Genomic DNA, 21,633 nt, shown 5'->3' with positions numbered 1-21,633 from the left:
ATCATGACTCTTATTTACCAATACCACTGCGAGATCTATTTGTGTCAAATGTGCATTCCTGCTATTTTAGGTTTTCCTGGAAACCCATATTGTGGAATGCAATACAAATTAATAGATGAGAAAGGATGGAAGGACTCAATTAGCCATACACTGATATAATTCAGCTCATTGCAAATAATGCTTATCATATAAAATGTTCAGTAACCATTTACTTTAGAGTTTCCTCTGGTGACTTTTCTGCACATTAGTGGTGAATTTAATCTACTACTGTGCTTGTCCTGCTTTACTTCTGGTAAAATGCTTGTTTATGTCTGTATTTCCTTGGTCAAATCTACTTTACTATTCTCAAACATCAAGCTTGTATTTGTGGAATTCAATAAATCAAGAAAATTTACGAAACAGTGTATTCCTGGTCTAATGTGCTTGTGCCAACATTTGGAAACCACTATAGGAAAGATTTTTTCCCCAGTTTCATTTATATTGCAGTATTTAGAAAGACCCATTAGTCTGATCTTTCCCTTTCATTATTTAAAAGTTGTAATGCATTTAATATTAACAGAAATATTAGCCTGATGAAATTAGTTTGATATTTCAATGAACACATTAAGCAACAACCTGATTTCAAGATATCAAAAATATCCTACACAGAAATTAATATGATTAATATGGATTGACTGACAATAGCGTACCAATCACCATATTATATATACAAGATCTGTATGTCAATACATTGTGCAGTCATGTTCCACTTACTCTGCACAATCATCCTTATTGGCAGTAATAACAGGATGGAACAAATAAAAATGAAGGTCACAAATACTCCAGACTTATTTCAAATTTTAAAAGCCTCTAAACATTCGACTGCACTGCCCACCTCCATCTCCACCACCAAACCAAACTCTCCTCAATAGCCAAAAATTATCTCAGCCCCACCAACCCCTTTTCCTTCGCTTCCACAGATGGCTCGTCATTAGTGTCACAATGCTGACTTAAATATAACTCACAAGATTGGTACCAATCTCTATTGGTAATAAAATGTCACTGTGTCAACAATATGCACATACCTGGCTAGAAAGGTCCAATACCCTAATTATGCTTTGCTGCCTTTAAGTCCACCAAAATTGATACAATTTAATACAAATAACTGCATTTTTGTTTGGAAGAGATGGAAATTTCTTGATATGTAGGAGTCCCTAAATCCTGGCATTATAAGTGCATTACAAAAATATTTCAAATGAGGAAACACACAGCATTAACTTTGTGACAGTGAGGAGAAGTACATATTAATTAGGAGCAGGAGTAGATCATTCAGCCCCTCCAGCCTGCTCTGCCATTGAATAAAATCAGATTGTAGTCTCAACTCCGCATTCTTATCTACCTATAGTAATCTTTCACCCGTTTTGTTTATCAAGTATCTATCTGCTTCTGCCTTGAATATTCAAAGGATCTGCTTCCACTACCTTTTTGAAGAAGAATTCCAAAGGCTCAGAACCTTCTAAGAAAAAAATCACTTCATTTCTGATTAAAATGGGTGACCCATTATTTTTAAACAGTGGCCCCTCATTCTGGAGTCTCCCAAAAGAAATATCACCTGCACATCCACACCCCTCAGAATTCTGTATGTTTCAATCAAATCCGTTCTTATTCTTCTGAACTCCAGCAGATACAATCCTAGTGTGTCCAATCTTTCTTCACAAGACAACCGTGTCTTTCCAGTGAACCTTCTCTGAACTGCTTCTAAGTTTTCAGATCTTTCCTTAAATAAGGAGATCAATAAGTACACCATACTCCAGATGTGTTCTCACCATTGCCCTATATAACTGAAGCATAACTTACCTACTTTTGTATTCCATTCTGTAAACTTTCCCAATTACCTGCATGCATACCTTTTGAAAATCATGTACTGGGATACCCAGCTACCTCTACATCTCAGACCTCAGCAGTCTCTCACTGTTTAGATAATGGATTTCCTACTTATTTTTCTTCCTGCCAAAATTTCATGTTTTCCTACATAATACTTCATTTGCTGGATCTTAGCCCGTTTACTTAACCCATCCATACATCTTTGTGGCCTCCTTATATCCACTTCATAACTTACTTTCTTTGAGTTTATATATGTTTTTACTTTGCACAGCTACAACAGGTAATTTGCTTTAAGTGTCTGATAAATCCTTACCTGCATACAAGTCACCAAGTGCTCCTGCTAACACTTTGTAGGCACAGGTTTTACCACCCAGAGGATCACCAACAATCATAAATCCATGACGTACTAACATCATCTCATAAATCTGTTGAAGCAAATCATAAGTTAACAGAATACCTCATTTCAGTAACAATTTTTATCTCTTATAGAATCACAGGTGTAGAAACAAAAAAAAACACAAAAGTTAATAAAACATTCATTATTATATATTCAACACTGACAACAATTCCCAACACTTGTTGGCCTATGTCCAATTCACTTTTGATTCATAGACCTATAACATGCAGCAAAGGGTATCTGATTATGGGAAAGGTCAACATTCACCAATCCTGAAGAATGATTTATTTTTTGATGCCACCCCTCTAGCACTCAATGTGAGGGATAATGATCATGTTCTATCTATACATTTTCAGGTTACACTAGTATTCTCTTCTATCTATGAGCTAGAACGACAAAGGCACAAGTTCCCTTCAAGTTGTACACCATCCAGGAACATCCTACTTAACAGTACTTTGCAAAGTCTTTTCACCACATAGACAGGCCTGGCTCAAGACGGCAACAGTGCCTTCTCGAGAACAACTGAGGATGGACAATAATCCCTCACGTATACATCCCATGAAAAACCCATGTAAAAAATCTAAAAGGATGCCAATTCAGAAGTATATATGTATAACATGATTATTCTCCCTTATACTGATATTTGAAGGATGAAATCTTTACAGATATCATCAATTATTCTTGGACGGATGCTGCACATTTATCTGTGAATAAAATAAGGACAATCAAACAAACTGAAAGGAACACTGAATTTAAAAGAGATGTTTTGAAACAAAAGTAACTGATAATACAATATGACAGAATGATGACATAACACAATGTGCAGCTTTATTAAGTTTAGAGAGTCTCACCTTTATATTAACATCATATACACCCTGAACACAATTGTGAAGCAAGTAAATGATGAAGCCATGAAATTCTGCAGGATTTCTATTGGCCCCTTACCATAACTTTGGCAGCAGAACCCATTAGGCAATAGTGACAATATCCACCTAAAGCTGTCTAAGGTCATTTATCTGACGTTTCCATTAGACTCCTGTTGAAGTTATGGTGGGAGAGCAATAGAATTTCAGGACTAGAGTTATGTTTTTGTTTCAATTATGGGAACACTAAGTCTCTGAAGCCATTTCCTTCATTTGATAAATTATCATTCACAAGTATGTATCTATAAGGTAATTTCTGTGGACCAAAACATCCAAATATTCTACCATTGAGATAGCAAACAAGTGATTGGGAAAATAATTGAAGAGGTAATAAAAGGTGTCCTCGAAGAAATTGATTCTGATGCCTTTGGAAGTGGTATCTGATGTCACGAAACAGATAGGTTTAGGAATTCCAGAAAGCAGGGGTATTATGTGTACAGGTTCTGTCACAGAAAGTAGAATATAAGGTAGGAAGAGCATATATATATATTGGAGAATTGGTATATTAAGGAATTGTCAAGCTAGGGTTTGTTTTAGGATATACAGCTCAATTCATGTTAGCAGGTGAGAAGGGGCATGTTATCAGAAATTAAAATTCAAAAGTTACTGAATTAATCTAGTAGTTTGGAAATAATTCTGCTCATCATTGATATGTAAATATATAACATTCATGAAGCTGTGATTGTTGGATTGATAAAGGCAGGTTCCGTTGACTAAATACACAAGTTAACATTGCATTAGGCTCCATCTTTGTCCAATGCAGACAAATCTTGTTTTTACTGTCATCTGATGTACTAGTCATGATGAATGTCTCAACACATTCAGATGTAGCAGGGTGAAAGCTCAATGGAAAAAAAAACTATTTGTTCATATTTATTTGACAGCACAACATTCTGGTTTACTTCACTAAATTAGCCATCTGTGGATTAACACAGAATTATCTTTATTTATGCCTCTCTTAAAAGCCATCTCAGTAAGTAAAAAGAGACCATCTATTTTGCTATTTGAAAGTGCATGAATGGTGGGATAAATGTAGTAGTATCACAACTAGAAAAGTAGATCATCAAAAATCAGCAGTTAACATAAACTTCTCAAAAACATCAGGCCAAAGAAAAGATGACCAGGTTAAAACAATCCAAATAACCTGAATAATCTTCTCAATAAACCACGGAACTGGCTGTAGTTTCATTTTCTTAATGTTGTCCTTTAATGCATTAAGGAAGACCTCACGTTCCGGTACAGGGAGCACCACACCAGGGAATAGGTCAGAGATAATGCCCTAAAGTAATAAGACAGACAGGCTACATTGTAACAATAAATAGCTTGCATTTATATAAGCATTTTCACATCTTTTTCAGAATATCCCAATGCTCTTTACAATCAATGAAGCCTTGCTGAAGTGTACTATAATAATGCAGAAACACAACAGCAAATTTGTGAATAGCATGTTCCCACAAACAGCAAAGTGAAAATGACTTAATGACCAGTTTAATGTCTCTGGCTTAGACAATGACTATGGTTGAAGACTAGGCTTAGAAAATGCTCCACACCAGTTAAATTCATGTTTTGGTGAACAACTTTGTCATGTTTCCTTCTATAATACTGTGCTGAAATGGTTGAAACTGACATTGTCAGTTTCACCGGGGCATTTGAAAAGTCATAGAAATTACAGATATGGTTATTTGGTCCACAATGGCTCTGGTGGTTAAAAAAACATTTGAAGCCAAATCACACCTTCCATCACTTGGTCCGTAACCCTTAAGTATTGTTCAAGTGTGATGAGGATTTCTGCCTTCACTGTCCTTTCAGTCAGTTTCAGATTTCTACCATAACCAGGGTGAAAATATTTTCCTCATCTCCCCGCTAATCCTTCTATTAGTTGCATTAATCTGTACCCCACCCCCCTTGGTTTTTGATCCCACTGCTAAGGAAAACTGGCCTTTATTTTTTTCTCCCTCTGTAAGTCCTTCATAATTTTATACACTTCAATTAAGTCTACCCTTAGCCTTTTTTGTTGTTACAAAGAAATTAACCTCAGCATAGCCAATCTTTCCTCATAGTTACAAGTTTCCAATCCTGGCAACATATTTATAAATCTCCCCTGTACCCTCCTCAATACAATCACAGCTTTCCTGTAATAGGGTCACCACAATTATACACAGTGGTCAAGCTTAGGTGCAGCTATATAGTTCTAGTGTAACCTTCCTGCTTTTATATCCTATGCCTTACCAATAAAAGGCAGCATCCCATTTGCCTTTTTTAGTCACTGAATGACTTGTCCAGCTACCTTTAATGATCTGTGTGATAATACTCCAAGGTCCCTCTGAACCACTACACCAATCAATATCCTCCCATTTATTGTATATTCTCCTGCCTTGTTGAACTTCCCCAAATGCAATACTTCACATTTCTCTGAATTAAATACCATACACCACTTCTTTTCCCAATTGAACTGCCATTAATATCTTCCTCTGATCTAAGCCTTCCTCCTCACCATCAGACTCATGGCTGTTATTTAGATTATCTGCAAACTTCTTTACTATGCCCCCTTACCCTCAAGTCTAATTCACTTACATATATTGTATAAAGCAAGGAATCAAGTTTTGAGCCCTGTCCCAACAGGTTTCTGGTCACAAAAAGTCCTAATGACATACTTCCTGCCTTGGAGCCAACTTTGGACCCAATTTGTCACCTTTTTGACCAACCTGCCACATGGGGCCTTGTCAAAAGCCTGGTAAAAATCTGTGTACACTACAACAAACACTCATTCCTCATTGATCTTCTTTCTTACCTTCACAAAGAATTTAATCATTAGTCGGCCAGGACCTTCATTAATAAATCCATGCCATCTCTGTGACTTTCCAAATGAAGGTTCAGTGTATTCCTTATAATCCATTTCAATAATGTGCCATCACCCTACTTAAACTAGCTGGCTTACATTGTTTGGTTTAACCCAACCACTCTCTTTGCACTACATAACAATGTTAGCTGTCCTCCAGTCCTCTGACCCCACTCCTGTAGTAAAGGAACACTGAAAGATTGCTCTTTGTAAGAAAAAATATAGGCAATAAAATCAAAGAAAATCCAAAGACGATAAACATATGCGAGGAGCAAAAGAATAATCGGAGAAATAGGAGGGTCCATTGGGGATCAAAATGGCAAACTGTGTGTGGAGATGGAGGATCTGGGTAAAGTTCTTAATGAATGTTTTAATACTTTCTTCAAATGAAAGGAAGGGGATGATGGCAAAGTTGGTAATAAGCTAAACAGATGTAAAATATTGAAAGGGATAAACATGGAAGTGTGGAAGTACTAAAAGATTTATCGTCTTTGCAAGTGGATAAACTGCCAGACCCAATATATCCCAGGCTTAAAAGAAACAAAGGAGGAAATTCCAAAGGCTTTGACTTACAATTTTTCAATCTTCCCTACTGCTGAATGAATGGATGCTGCAATGATAGCACAGCGTGGGAGAGTACTCCCAAGCGATCAGAGGGACCCACACAGGCTGGTGAATAACAGTGCCTGCAGGTTCTGTTGCCGTGCACGGGGAGGGGGGGGGCATGGTGACCCACAGCCAGGCACCTCAGCAGGAGGTTGCCATGGTTACACAGTGAACATTGCCACGTCTCAGCTCAAGGGACCTGGGCTCAATCCTGACCGGGTGCTGTCTGTGTAGAGTTTGCTTTTCTTTCCATGGCCCTGTTAATTTCCTCCAGGTGTTTTTGTTTGGTCCCTCATCACAAGGACTTGCTGGTAGTTTAAATGACTATTGTAACATATCCATTTAAATAATAAGTTTCTAGTCCAACTCCTCTGACAGCACAGCATGCCTTCAACACAGCCTACGTCCTACCTAATGAACCACAGCTGAAACAATGAACTGCATGTCTTTTAATTACAAATCTGCCTGCCAGTCACAATGATGCCACAAATGCAGGCAACTTAAAGCATGCAGATTAAATTCTGGGAAAAAAAGTTATTTTCACCCTTGGATCTCAACCAATTTTTTGGGGGGAGGCATTGATTGGCATTTTCTGTTCTTCTGCCACCTTTCCAATAAGGGAGGTATTGTTTTTATTTAATTCTTAATATTATGGTTAGTCACTCTCACAATTCTGCACCATGCCTTCTCAATGCTTGATAATTATTGTCACAAAAATCTATTTACGATAAATTAGCTGTGCAATGCAGACTCAATTTCCCTCAGTTTTTTTTCAGTATTCTTTTCAATGATCTACCTGAAACAGTGGTACATCCTGGGCCAAAAACTTGGCTAAGTTCACATCTAACAGGGCTTGTAGTAACAGTACATTCTCATCCTGAGCTGTGAATTTCAGCTTCAGGTTTCCAGCTGCAGTGAGGACTGACTTTACTGCACGCATGCCGTAATCATAGTGATGCTGTGATGATAACTGTTCAGAGCACAGACGATAGGTAGCCACGATCTTCTGAGAAAGACTGGAGAAGGAATATCACAGGTGAGTGTTGATGGGGAGCGAGAGCAACAAAATATAGTTAATTTTTTCTAACACACTTATTTTAAAATCATAGTAATGTAAAGAATTAACAAATGAAAAAACACAACAGGTGATCCTTTGAGCCAGACAGTCACATTGTGTAATATTGTAGGGATTTTGGAAGACCAGCCCAAGAACACAATTCTTCCAAATTTAGTTTTAATTTGTATTGTCAGTTTATACTTGAACCAGAACAAAAGTAAACGGTATGCAGATGGACTTTGAAAAATGGCCCGTGTGAATGAAAGTGTGCAGTGGCATTATTATTGTATACATATCATAATGTCACCCGGTATTATGCATACTTAAAGATGTAATCCATGTACATCCGTTCTCCTATCAGTGATTTCTGCTGCACGCTACACGTTTCCAAAATGTGTAGGTTAGGGGAAGGTCACCTGATTCAAGTAATTCCACCAAGTTCCTGCATTTCTAGTATTTGTTTACCAGAGTAAACCAAAATCTGCAACCAGAGTTCTCGTGGCGAATCAGTGATTTCCACAGCATACACCTAAAGATGTTCAATGTCAACTATTAGGTACCTTCATGAATTTATCTGTATCGTGACCAAATTTTCATCCCCTCTGCTTCTTGCAAATTCATGCAGGGAGTACAAGGAAGGGCTGTATCATCACAAGGATATACTCTACATGGCAAAGATCACGTTACCACTGATGCTGGCCTTTTCCTGACACAATACCTTGGCAGAGTGGCTTCCATTGGTCACAACTAAGTCAGTAAGTTAGTCCTGCAACTCCAAAGAAAGGAGTTACTTCCTGCATCAGGGGGAGATGGCTGGAGTCAGGGGGAGATCAGAACAAATTCTCCAAGGTGGATAAGTGATGGGCAGTGCACCCATCTTTTGTCGATAATGAAATGATCACATGTGCAGGCACTGGTCACAGCTCACCAATTGTTTTTGTGTCCACAAAGATGCAGATAAGGAATATCTATATTTTACGAAGATTTAAGATTACTTAAAATGTCTTTAGTTTTTACCTTCGTGAGTCAATGAACCCCATTGAATAAAGGGAAATTTCACCAATCAGAGCATAGTCTGGAACCATCATTGCGACTGTACGGAACAATGCCTGGAAAAATTCAAGGAAAGGTGCATATGAAAAATTCAGTTTCATAAGGGGAACCAATAAGATCTAGCCATTAATGTCCTGGGGAGGAACTGTACCTAAACACCAAATTAGAGTGTCTTATTTGCTTTAGTACATGACATCATCATTACATTAGCAATCAGGACTATTGCATTCAAAATGCAAAAATAATTTGGATATGGAGTTTATTTGGTTTACTTCAAACTCAAAAACTCTGCTACAGTGTTCTCAAAGTTTTTTGACAAACCACTTCTTGGCTTATAGCTATTGTAGTGTTTTTAAGTGTGTGTACTGAGAACTGAGTTTACCAGGTGGTATTAAATATTGTTGGACCAGACAATGATTTATATGAGAGTTTACTGTCTTCAATTAAAGATGTTCAGTTGATAACTCAAACACTGTTATTTGCCTTTACAAGGGCAAGATTAAGGAGCCTACAAACATAAAACTATCATAATATAAGCAGTAGAGCGGAAATTTTCTTTTGGGGGAGTAAAGGAGAAAGAAAATAACTCTGTGCTCCATTTCTGTAAGTTAAAAGAAATCAAAAAGCGATTTCAGGCTTCAAATGGCTAAGTGCATGTTTCGAGGTAAAAAGGAGCTGGAAAATCAGCCTGTATCAGATAATGGTGGAAGTGCCTTCAAATCTCACTCTCTAGTTTGTTTTAATTCATATTAATTGGTATTGTTTCCAAACAATTTTCAATATCTGGACTTGTTTGAACATCATCGAATCAAAACAAAAAGCCTTACCTTTAGGTTGTCTGGAAGTTCTGCCCGACCGGCGTAGCCAGGATTCATAGTTATAAAGACCGAACATGTTGGGTTGAGAGAAATTTCAGTACCTTCAAAGTGAAACGTTTTAAGTTTCCGTATAATTGCTTGCTGAATACTGAGAATTTGTTGTGCAACTACAGACAGCACTTCAACCTGGGGATCAAAACAACAACCCAATACGGAGATATTTATTGCTCTGCATTACTTCCAGCTCCTTTGTCTTTCATTATCTAAGCCATAAAGGATAAAATAATGATACTGTGCATTGCAGCAGAACAATGGTATTTTGAAGAACGTGACATGCCCTAAAAGATGAAAATACGCCATCATAAAAATCACATTTATAGTTCCCGAACAACTGCCAAGTAATTTGGAAGATCGAAGGAGGTACAATGAATGACCCCTGCCCAAAATCTATACGATTTACATTACTGAAGGATGATGATACTTCTACTATAAAATTCTCTCTATAGCATTGCATTCTCACCTTATTATAATGCAAACATGCTCTTTTGAGCAGGAGGGTAAGACACTCACAGGAAGTGGGGGCTGTTTAAACATGTGTGTCGGGTTCAAGAGTGTTATCGTCATCCTATTGACAATTCCATCAGAGGTCTGAGAAAGGAAGCAGTGACAGCCTCTCTCTGAGAATCCTGAGGCCAAGGAGGTCCAGGAAGTTGAGTAATTAAATGCAATTGTTTCCTTGTAAACTGGGATGAGAAACTTTGGCCCTCACTTGAACCAAGCTCCCATCATTTGCATTCAGAACCATCTTCACCACCAAGGGGAAAATGTGGGTTTAGTCCATGGCCTGCTTTGAGTTGAATGTATAAGTTTAGTCATTATCTAAATGAATAGAATAGCAGGCCTGAGGAGGCAGAATGGCCTCTATATGTTTCTATATACTTATGTTCCTATGTATATAGCCATAGCAAAGGCCATTACAATCCTTGGATATGATGCATTTGTTTCTCAGGTACCTGTGCCTACCTACCACCCATTTGTTGATTTTTTTTGTTCTAAAATAGATAAGTTACCTGTTGTTTTGAAGTCTTTTACAACCCTACACCTTTGTCACTAAGTTTTGAGATTGTGTTCTGCTATATTAAAGCTGTTATGGAAATGGAAGTTGTTTCTGTTCTTGGATTAGAACAGATAAAAGTAATCTTTAGTCTTACTACAGGAAAAAAACTGGTTTAATCCATGGCTTGTGCTGAGTTAAATGTTCAGTCAGACAGTATTAAATATGGCCACATCACACTTCTGCTACTGAGCAAAAAAAGTACAAGCAAGAGTTCCTGCTCCTGACTGTTAGTCAGTGATCTCTAGTGAAGAGATTGGGTTTAAATTTTGGACAAGGATGGCCTCAAATGATGTTTTTTTTAACTTTACTCTTTAATTATCCATGAAGGATTAAACCTACTGACAATGATTGCCATGGTTGGTTCATTTGTCAAATGGCTGGTGGAACCGTGGACTAGCAACTATTTGTGACTCAGGAGAGAACAGGAAAATGCTAGATTTCAAAATAAGGACCAAAATAAACAAAAGAGAAAATAATAACAAAAAAAAGCTTAGCTTAGATAGTGTTTTTCAAATCCCACCACAAGAATTGAGCGTAAATGCTTAAGATAAGTACTGAGATATGGCTGCATCAAGTGTCCTTCGATTGAAACTGGAGATTGACTCTATATAAATTCCCTATCTCACTGAGCATTCCATTTACTTCATCAAAATAAGTAAGAAAAGTAAATATCATGACAAGAAGATCATCATTTTTCTAAGTCAATGTAATTACCTCTATTCTGTTGAACTCATCAAAGCAGGCCCAAGCCCCAGACTGGGCAAGACCCTTGAAAAATTTCCCCATAGCTTTGTAATCCAGACCATCAGAGCAGTTGAAAACCACACACTGTAAGAACAAAGAAAACGTTAGTCTTGTAGAACAACACACATAAAGGCAAAATCTACGTAAATGCAAGGCCTTCCTTCTCTATTTAGGAAGTGTTTGACAAAGATTTTTTCCTCTTACTTTTTGAGACCAGACTTCACTGTATCACATTACAACAGCTTTGTGATCAAGGTTATTATTGGAGGCATAATTGAGGCAATTTACCGTATGTAGCAATTTGTTTTTTATTAGCCTATAGCAAGCACTATACAAATAATTGCTATATTGCAATACATATATGCCTAGGACTTCATCTCTAAAGCTCTAAATGCATCATTTAGCTATGTCAACAAAACGTACTCTGCCTCCGAAGCTCACTGAATTTACTTTAATGGAATGCATTTCACAAGAAGAATGCCCTGCACTGATGTGACTCCAAAGTCAATTTACTGCCACTAACCAATGACGGATTTCTAGGTAATAGTTGTTTAGGTAAAGATCTGCTTGTCATTTTCACCTTCACTACCTGGACAGTAATCTGCCTGAGCAGATCTCCTGCCTGTTGTAGAACATGCCTGAATTTTATTCTTTCCACTTGACCATAAAACCAATAAGATGAACATTTTACCCCAGTACACATCAGCTCTGGCTCAGTTGGTAGCACCCAATTCAGAAATGTGAGCACAATATAATTGAGTGTACAATCCAGCACTTTTGGAGGTGGGATCCTTTGGATGAGACTTTAATTGAAGCCCAATCTGCTCCCTCAGGTGGATAAAGATTCCATGGTAATGTGACAAGATGTGAGTGGACCAACTCGTCAGACAAGCCTACTTGATCTTGCGCTCTATCTATACAATACATCTGTCCCTGTTAGCATTGGTAGAAGTGATCATTGCACAAATCTTGTGATGACGAAGTCCTGTCTTCACATCAGGAGATGCCCTACATTGTCTTGTGTGGCACCATCAGTGAACAGATCTGACAGCTCAAACCTGGACATACAGGAGATCAACACTGGTCAATGAAAATGCAGGAGAGAATGCCAGGAATAGCACCTCGCCTAAAAATAAGGTGCCATCTTGATGAAGCTGTGCTAAATAGTATACAATCTATTGAACCAAGCAATCTCACAATCACTGGATCAGATCAAAGCTCTGCAAAGCTGCCACACCTAGTTGAGAAAGGTGGTGAATAATTAAACAGCTAACAAAAGAACATCCCCATCCTAAACAATGGAGGGGCCGGTGCAACAATGTTCAGCAAAACATGCTGAGTGGAAGATCCATCCCATCCGCTTCCGATGATCCTGACCATCACAGAAGCCAGTCTTCAGCCAATTCAATAATATAAAAAGAAACAGTATCAATAAAATGGCTGGATACTGCAATGGCTAAGGGAACAGATAAGCTGAAGTACTGAGGACCTGCACTCCAGAAATGGTCATGCCTCTAGCCAAGCTGTTCCAGAACCATGGGTTACTGAGTTCACAAACGGAAGTAGGAAATGGAAATTGCAACCAAGTTATTTTCTGTTAAGTGCTGCTAATGAAAGCATGAAGTAACAACAATGTACTTGACATTTAATTACCTGCTTGGCTACAGCTTTTGCCAAATCTTTTGTTGTTTCTGTTTTGCCAGTTCCTGCAGGTCCTTCTGGGGCACCACCAAGATTTAATCTTAATGCTCCCATCAATGTCCTAGGTGCATCATAAGAAAAATGCAACAGTTAATCAGGAAACCAAAGATAATACACAAATCTTGTGGATTCTCCAAACTACCTGCACACAATTAAGATTCTTCCAATAGATTTTTATTGTTTGTGTGCTATAATCTGCCTGGATTTAAAAAATGTTTAAACTTATTCCAGAAAATGTCACGGTTCTATTATATTATTACCCTTTTGCATTAATATACCCTCCTTCCTAGTGGGATTAGATTCCACTGACAGTGAATTTACCATACTCTGTTTTTTTCCTCTAGAGGATTATACAGGTTGCAGTCTGGCTTCAGTGGTGTTCTCCAATCATATTCTGATTATGTGCATTGTCTTTAAGTCTCATTATCTACATTTCTGGTTAAAGGCTGCAAGGGAAAACCCAACTGTAGGAAACACAAGAACAGAAGAATTCTTGCCATGAGAAGCAACTTCAGGATATAAACCCATCACTAATGTCCTTCAGGGAAGATCTACTATTCTTCCTTGGTTTGTACTGTATGTGATTTCTGCCCCACAACAATGTATTTGACGGTCCTCTTAAATGATATTGCAATCCCCTCAGTTTTATCAAACCACTACCTAAAATAATGATCGGCAGACATCGTGGGCCAAAGGGCCTGTTCCTGTGCTGTACTGTTCTATGAATCAACCTGGGAATTCCTTCACCACTACGTAGTGGTTCAAGGAAGGTTGCTACCACTTTTTGTTGGCAAATGGGGGAGATAAAATCTGGTCTTGTCAGTAACATTATCTATGTGTTTATATAAATGCATAACTGAAAAGCAAAATTCATGTTGTTCCATCAATCTGCTCTGCAATAAGCCTCAATAAGTATTTGTAAGTATTGCTAAAGTATTGCCAAAACTTTGTACTATGGATCTGGCAATAATGGCTGGGAATTTAACCAAGACCCCAAATTACTTCAATTGCTATTTACGTTTCCTGACTGAGCTGAAATTCATTCAAATTTTCAATTTAAAGACTAGCTTTAAGGAGAAGGAAATATTTGCCTGGTTTCTAATTATAGTCAAACAAAATGCATAGATTGGATTCACTTAAATTTCTGAAACTGAAAGGACTTTGGATCAATTTGAGATTTTCAAAAAGCATATTTGGTGGATTTCATATTCCTCAACTGTTTCAAACTGTTTTAAACTGGAGGAAAATTAGGCTTTCCCTTCTTCTCTGTAGAGGACAGATATGCACCATCACGCAGACTTGTCAACTTTCAGCACATACGCATATATAAATGGTATAAATCATTCAATGACAAGCTTTATACAAAGACGAAATAACTTTGCAAAAATATTAATCTAAGTTGCTATATCCAAAGCACAAAATGTCTATTCAGCAAAATGTACAGCTTATTTCAGAAGAATAAACTATTATTTTACCTGTAACATCGATCAGTGAGTGGTGTTATGACAAGTCGTGCAGAGTTACCCAGATATTCATAACCATAAGTCAAAACAGTAGTGATCATACGCACAATAGCCTCATTTTCTTCCCAGTAATTTCTCAGCTGGGATATCCACATGAAATCATTGAGACTTGATACATTAGCATCTGTCAATTGGGCAACTACATCACGTGCTATAGGAATAGAACACACAATGGGGTATATTATGTACTAATAAATATCTCTAGCCCTTCCCTTTTCTCCTATTACTTCTTCACAGGGGTACAGTCCTAAAAATGCTCTTGAGCTCCAGTTACTTGAATAGCCATTATTTACATGAGACCATCACCAGCTTAAACCTGGAACATTTCATCTGTCCAATACTCCACTCTTCTGTGATATTTTATGTGCATACTACCAGAAGGAGAGGCTTGCAAAACACTGAGGTGAAGAAACTAAAACTAATTTCACTTCCCTAAACCAAAGGATTAAGACCAATTATTGCATTCCTATCCCTGCCCTGGGTGATCAACTGGTCAAACCTGGAGCCCCAGTTATGTGCTTGCCTTACAGAAAGGCATGGTCTGACTTGGATGGTCATGGTCACCATTTGGAGTATTTCTCATGGTCCACTTCTGGAGCAGGTGGCCACATCTTCCTTACCCTATGCTCAGATGGTCGAGGATTGTCCAGGTTTTCCTTGGTAGCTTAAAGCCTGGGACTTCATCATCTGGGTCAGTTACCAGGCTGTGGTTGCTGATGTTTCTGATCAGCCATCAACTGATGGGACTGTTACTAGTTTGTAAGGATTTGGAGTGTGCATTAACAACATAGAAAATAGGAAGAGGAGGCACCCAATTAGTCCCTTGTGCCTGTTCTGCCATTCGATAAGTCCATAGTTGATCTTTGATCTCAATGTCACGTTTCTGTATTAACTCCATATCCCTTGATATCTAAAAATCCATCTATCTGTCATGAATGTACTCAGCAGCTGAGCCGCCACAATACTATTGAGTAGAGAATTCCAAAGATTCACCACCCTCTGGGTGAAGAAATTTTTTCATGTCTCAGTCTTGAATGGCCAGCCACACACTTTGAGATTTGTGACCTCTGATTCTAGACACCAAACCTAGGGAAATATTATCCTTGCTTCCAGCCTGTCGAGCCCTGTAAGAGTGTTTTACGTTTTAATGAGATCTCTCTCATCCTTCTAAACACTAGAAAATATAGCCCAGTCTGCTTATCTGCTCATGAGATATGAAATCATCTTCGTCTAACCTCATTGGCCTTTATGGAACTGCTGCCCAAAATAAAGCATGATCCAGACCAACAAAATGTGTTCAATGATTCCCTTCAAAGAAAGGAATTTGTCACATTCACATAAAACAGCTGACCTTTAAAGCTTTAGTTGTCTGGGCAATTACTTCGAGAAATAAATACGGCTTTATCAGTACTGCCCACATCCTCAGAACAAATTAGTTAAGAAAATGTGACTTGACGAAACAAGCATTTACTGTTCCTTCCCCCTGAGAAAACCTTCAGGCAATAATTACCATGCACATCAATGACCGTAAGTGCTCCAAGAGTCATGCGTTCTCCACCAGATAGCTTTCCTCGCACTAGTTCCACAATTTCATTAATTTGTTCATTGCTTTTCTGTAGATAATCCTTCAAGGCAATGGGAAAGATGTGTTGATGTAGTCATTAGTACAATAACAGAGAAAAGCTGCAATCAATATTTTGTTTTCAAAATTTGAAGAATCTTCTCCTCTGCTTTAGATCTATCCTCACATCACACAGACCGATTTGCAACAAGACACCTATTCCTACAAATAACCTACCAGATGTTTTACATTATTTCTGTCAGAAGAATCCCTGTGTCTTAATTATAAGAGTGCATTTACACTTTGCAACAATACAAAGTGGAACTTGAGCGCTAAAGCCCAAAATGATCCAAAGAAGTGAGAAGAGAAACAAAAATCCTTCCTCTAAGGAGTCCCAATTAATTTTGTTCTGCTTCAGGCTGTGTCAGGTCTTGAAGTGAGATTCACATTACATTTACATTCATAATGCATTTATATTGTAATTACCTTGAACCACCAGTACAATTGCTGGTTGAATGCATCTTAATAGAAAATTTTACTGATTTTCTGAAAACTATACAACCCAGTTATTAATATAATAATAACTGATAAATGTGACATCAATCACAGGTAGCTGCTTTATTTGGAGCGCACTATTTTGTTGCAGAGTCCTAATCTTACTCAATTCAGCTTTACTGTTGCACAATTAAATAAAGGAGATTCTTTACAAATGAATTTGCAACTATTTACAGTATAAATCATTGCAAATACTTCCTCTTGAAAATTAACATTCATATCCTGATGTCCTCAGCTAGCAGACCAACATGGAGAGGACAAGTGAGGGCAATTTTCATTTTATTATTTAAAGAGCTTTATTTTAAAAAAGTTAATTGCAATTTTGTTTCAAGTTAATCCAAGAATTAAGAAAATTATGAACATCTGCAAAAATGATCATAGACCATTAACATGACTAAAATGATCCAGGGAGCAAATCTGCAGTTTATCATAGTTTTATCTTTCTTTAAATCAAGTACATATACTTGCATCACAAAAATAAATGTCTCATGAATTCCTGTGAAAGTAAGTTGAACATTTCACCAATACAAAAAACAGTAGCCCATATCCACCAGAGCCCCTAGAGTTCACTGGTCTCAGTACTGCCCATGCTGTAATAACTATGCACTACACTGATCACAGACAGTTAGACCACCTGTTACACCTTCATGCATCACATGACTAGTGAACACGAGTAAAACATTAGGTGATGTATTGTCAGTTGATGCTGGACACTTTTTGTAATTAATTACATGCACCTAGAGGGCGGGAGTAAGGTTACTTATACTAACTTCCTGTTTGACTCAGACTGGGCTGGTAGTCACGTAAGTAACCTGCTCTCAAGGGGCAGGTTGATTATTGAGATTCCATGCCTATAGTGTTAGCAGCCATTGAGATTTAAGCAGCTACGAGACAGGTTTAGGAAACAAGGTGGCTAAAGGAAGGTGAGAATTGCTTTCCAACATTGCTTGTGAGCCAGGAGTAGCAAAATTTAGGAGGTAGAGGGAGGGGATTAACTTGCTACAATCTGCCTACCTTTCCACAGAGGGTTGATCCATTCCATGCACCCCTATTTTTCCAACTCTTCTTAAAATATTGGGTTTCTAAGGTATTTTATGAAGATTTATTATACCACAATCTTCTCCCCAAGGAAATTATAGAATCAAATACATACAGGAAACGTGCAGATTTCAACTTACAGGTAAAGTGCCATTTGTAATTGCCTCAGAAACCTGACTGGTCCAGTAGATAGAGGACACGCAAATCACCACCTGTCCGGGCCACTGAAGAACCCATTTTTTACGTGAAAGCTTCAAAAGCAAAGAATAACACACTTAAGTAGTTTTGAATCTTTAATCATAAATGTTTTTTATGCTCATGGTGCACAGAATATTTTCAATAAGCAATGTCTGAACAAAATTCATTGTCCCTGATATGTGATAAGCACTTCCCATTATCCAAAGTTTTTCTATTTGGCTGTTCTAAAGACCACACCCCAACATCCCAGAGTTGTCATAATACTCCATTATTTAGTCTGCATTGGCATAATACTCACTAGTACTGACCTGCTTCAGCACATGAACATAAATGGCAGCACTATACAGATGAGAAAGAGGCCATTATACATGTGCCAGCATGTTGACACAGTGGTAAAGCTGCTGGACTAGTAATTCAGAGCCCTGAGTTCAAATCCCATATACAGTTGTGAAATTTAAATTCAGATTAATAATCTAGAATATGAACAGCAACAGCTAGTCATTAATACTGATGATCATGACTAATGATTATTATAAAAACCCATCTAGTTCCCTCATGTCCTTCTGGGGGAAATCTGCCATCCTTACCTGGACAGGCCTACATGTGACTCTAAACCCACCCTATATGGTTGACTGAAATAGTCCAGAATCCTACTCATTTGTAGCTCACCCACCACAACCTTCACAAGGACAAATAGGGATGGGCAATAAATGCTGACCATGCAGAAAAATGAATAAATAAAAGTAAGAGAACACCTAGCTAACCATGAACATAACATGATTAAATTCAGTATAGATTTGAGAGGATGGAAGATGAGTCACGAACCAACGTTTTAAGTGTAGAGGAGCTATGAAGGAATAATTCAGAAACTGATCAAAGTAGACTAGTCAGAACTATTATTGATAAGATTACACTGGAAGGTCTTCAAAGAAGAATTTGGTATAATTCAATTCCCCTAGATATTATACTCAATTAATTAAACGAACTTGGACATCAAGAGATATAAGAAAGTACAAAACTGAAAAGGCTTGGACAAATGCAAAGAACTGTAGAGATATTTGGAGAGATGTGCAGGACAGTGAAGGGATACTAATATTAGACAATGGTGTTAATAGGAATGAAAGAAAAGAAAATGAAAGATGTGAAAATAATGATGGCTTGGATGTTGGGGCCACTTAAAGACAGAAGTAAATGACAGCAAATAGTAAAGCTGGGAGTGGAAAGAAAGGAGCATAGTTAGTTTAAGCGAGTAGACAAAATTGTAGCAGGTGGAGTTCAATGTACAGAAGATACGAGGTCCCAAGAAAATGAATTCAAAGTACTTTCTAAAAGGCAAGAAACTAGGAAATGTGCAGAAGAAGGAACTTCAGGATCCATGCATTGAAATCTCTGAAAGCTGATGTTCAGGATTAAAAAAAAAACTAAAAGGCTAATAATGTCAAAGCCCTGCCAGGAATGCACAGGAAAAGTTTCAGAGATAATAAAGATATAGACATAGATTACAACAGCAGTTGAGCTGAGGCAGGGGAGGTATCCAGCAATGTTACAGAAGGGGAAATAGGCTTTCTTACGGATGCCAAAGACATATCTGAGCTAATTTCTGGGTCAAATATAACACCAAAGATGTAAAAAAAAAACTGGTGTTGTTTCTTTGGAAGATTGAATTTGAAGGCAGAATACAAGGTTAATGGCAGGACTCTTGGCAGTGTGGAGGAACAGAGGGATCTTGGGGTCCATGTCCATAGATCCCTCAAGGTTGCCGCGCAGGTCGATAGGGTTGTTAAGAAGGCGCATGGCGTGTTGGCCTTCATTAATCGGGGTATTGACTTCAAGAGCTGCCAGGTAATGTTGCAGCTCTATAAAACTCTGGTTAGACTACACTTGGAGTATTGTGTTCAGTTCTGGTCACCTCATTATGGGAAGGTTGTGGAAGCTTTAGGGAGGGTGCAGAGGAGATTTACCAGGATGTTGCCTGGATTGGAGAGCATGTCTTATGAGGATAGGTTGAGTGAGCTAGGGCTTTTCTCTTTGGAGAGAAGGAAGACGAGAGGTGACTTAATAGAGGTCTACAAGATGATAAGAGGCATAGATCGAATGGACAGTCAGAGATGTTTTCCCAGGGAGAAAATGGCTCATATGAGGGGGCATAATTTTAAGGTGATTGGAGGAAGGTATAGCGAGAATGTCAGAGATAAGTTTTTTTTTTACACAGAGAGTGGTGGGTGCGTGGAACGCACTGCCGGCAGAGGTGGTGGAGGCAGATATATTAGGCACATTTAAGAGACTCTTAGATAGCCACATGAATGATAGAAAAATGGAGGGCTATGTGGGAGGGAAGGGTTTGATAGATCTTAGAGCAGGATAAAATGTCGGCTTAACATTGTGGGCTGAAGGGCCTGTACTGCGTTGTAATATTCTACGTTCTATGCTTGCCAGGGAGAAGGATATTGTCAGCAGCTGAAGAGCAGAGTCTGTGATGGGGACTGAATACAACGGCTTCAGACCTCCCAGCATTTAGTTGGAAGAAACTCATGTTCACCTGATACTGGATGTCAGATAAGCAGTCCGATGATTTAAAGACATTAGAAAGGCCAGCAAAGATTTTGTTAAGGTAAAACTGTGAATTTTCATTATTTGCTCCATTTTAAAAAGGCTCATTTCCCCACAAGCAATTGCTGCAGGGAGTAGATACGTTGCATGTCAACTCATTCAGCTCCTGTGTGCTCCAGATTTCACAAAATCTCAGACCATCATTTACTGCTTTCCTTACTCATGTAGATATGTATATTCTATATCAAATAGTGGAGAATTTCTAAGAAATCCAAGTATCCTACCTTTGCACATTTCAATCAACCATTGTTATATTCCCTTTCAATTTAGGAGGAGGTCATTCAGTTCATTGGGTCGATGCTGGCTCTTCAAGTAATCCTATCAATCCTGTTCCTCTGCTTATTTCTAAGTGACCTATTCTCTCTCACATGTCCATCAGGCCCCCAACCACTTACACTTGGGGTAATATAAAATAGTCAATTAATTTACGTCTTTGGGACATGGAAGGAAAACCCATGCAGTCACAGGGAGAATCTACAAACTCCATACAGATAGCGGAGAAGGTCAGGATTGAACCTAGGCCACTGGAGATGTAGGCTGCAGCTCTACCTTCTATGCCACTATGCCACTCATTATCAAATAAACAACTTTCACTGGCAGATAACATGCTTTATAATTTAAATTATACCACGAGACATAGGAGCAGAATTATACCATTTGGCCCATCAAGTCTGCTCCACCATTCGATCATGGCTGATTTATTTCCCTATGGAATATTGAATTTATGATTGAATATCAGAATATTTTGTTTTCAATATCAACAGAATCCAGTAAAGAACACATATTGCTTCCCCGCTAGTGGTAAGATCCAAGGATTACGCTACATTATCTTGCAGCTAATTCAAGTGTGGGAAAGGCAAGTCCTGTGCTTGATTTATATTGTTTTACTCAGTAAACATCCTCGTATAGCCAAGATATTGATCAGCAAGGAATAAACTGATGACAAACAAATTAATAAAAGGTAATGTTAATACCCAGTGAATACTCTTTGCTTGCTGCTAATTCCATCAAACAATGAGTTTGTAGGAAT

General features: G+C 38.1%; 1 protein-coding gene across 1 annotated transcript in view; it reads right to left on the bottom strand.

The window, feature by feature from the left end:
- The window catches only part of dnah3 (dynein axonemal heavy chain 3), a 127,486-nt gene that overhangs the window by 42,641 nt on the left and 63,212 nt on the right, over positions 1–21,633 (bottom strand). Inside the window, 10 exon segments of the mRNA XM_052021268.1 lie at positions 2,177–2,288; positions 4,328–4,462; positions 7,425–7,644; positions 8,703–8,794; positions 9,566–9,742; positions 11,388–11,501; positions 13,071–13,179; positions 14,594–14,792; positions 16,152–16,266; positions 17,936–18,046. Of these exon segments, the coding sequence (XP_051877228.1) occupies positions 2,177–2,288; positions 4,328–4,462; positions 7,425–7,644; positions 8,703–8,794; positions 9,566–9,742; positions 11,388–11,501; positions 13,071–13,179; positions 14,594–14,792; positions 16,152–16,266; positions 17,936–18,046 (1,384 nt within the window).

This window comes from Pristis pectinata, chromosome 8 (genome assembly GCF_009764475.1).
Source record: "Pristis pectinata isolate sPriPec2 chromosome 8, sPriPec2.1.pri, whole genome shotgun sequence".
Lineage (NCBI taxonomy): Eukaryota > Metazoa > Chordata > Chondrichthyes > Rhinopristiformes > Pristidae > Pristis > Pristis pectinata.
The sequence above is the reverse complement of the archived record's forward strand: the minus strand, read 5'-3'. Positions and strand labels throughout refer to the sequence as shown.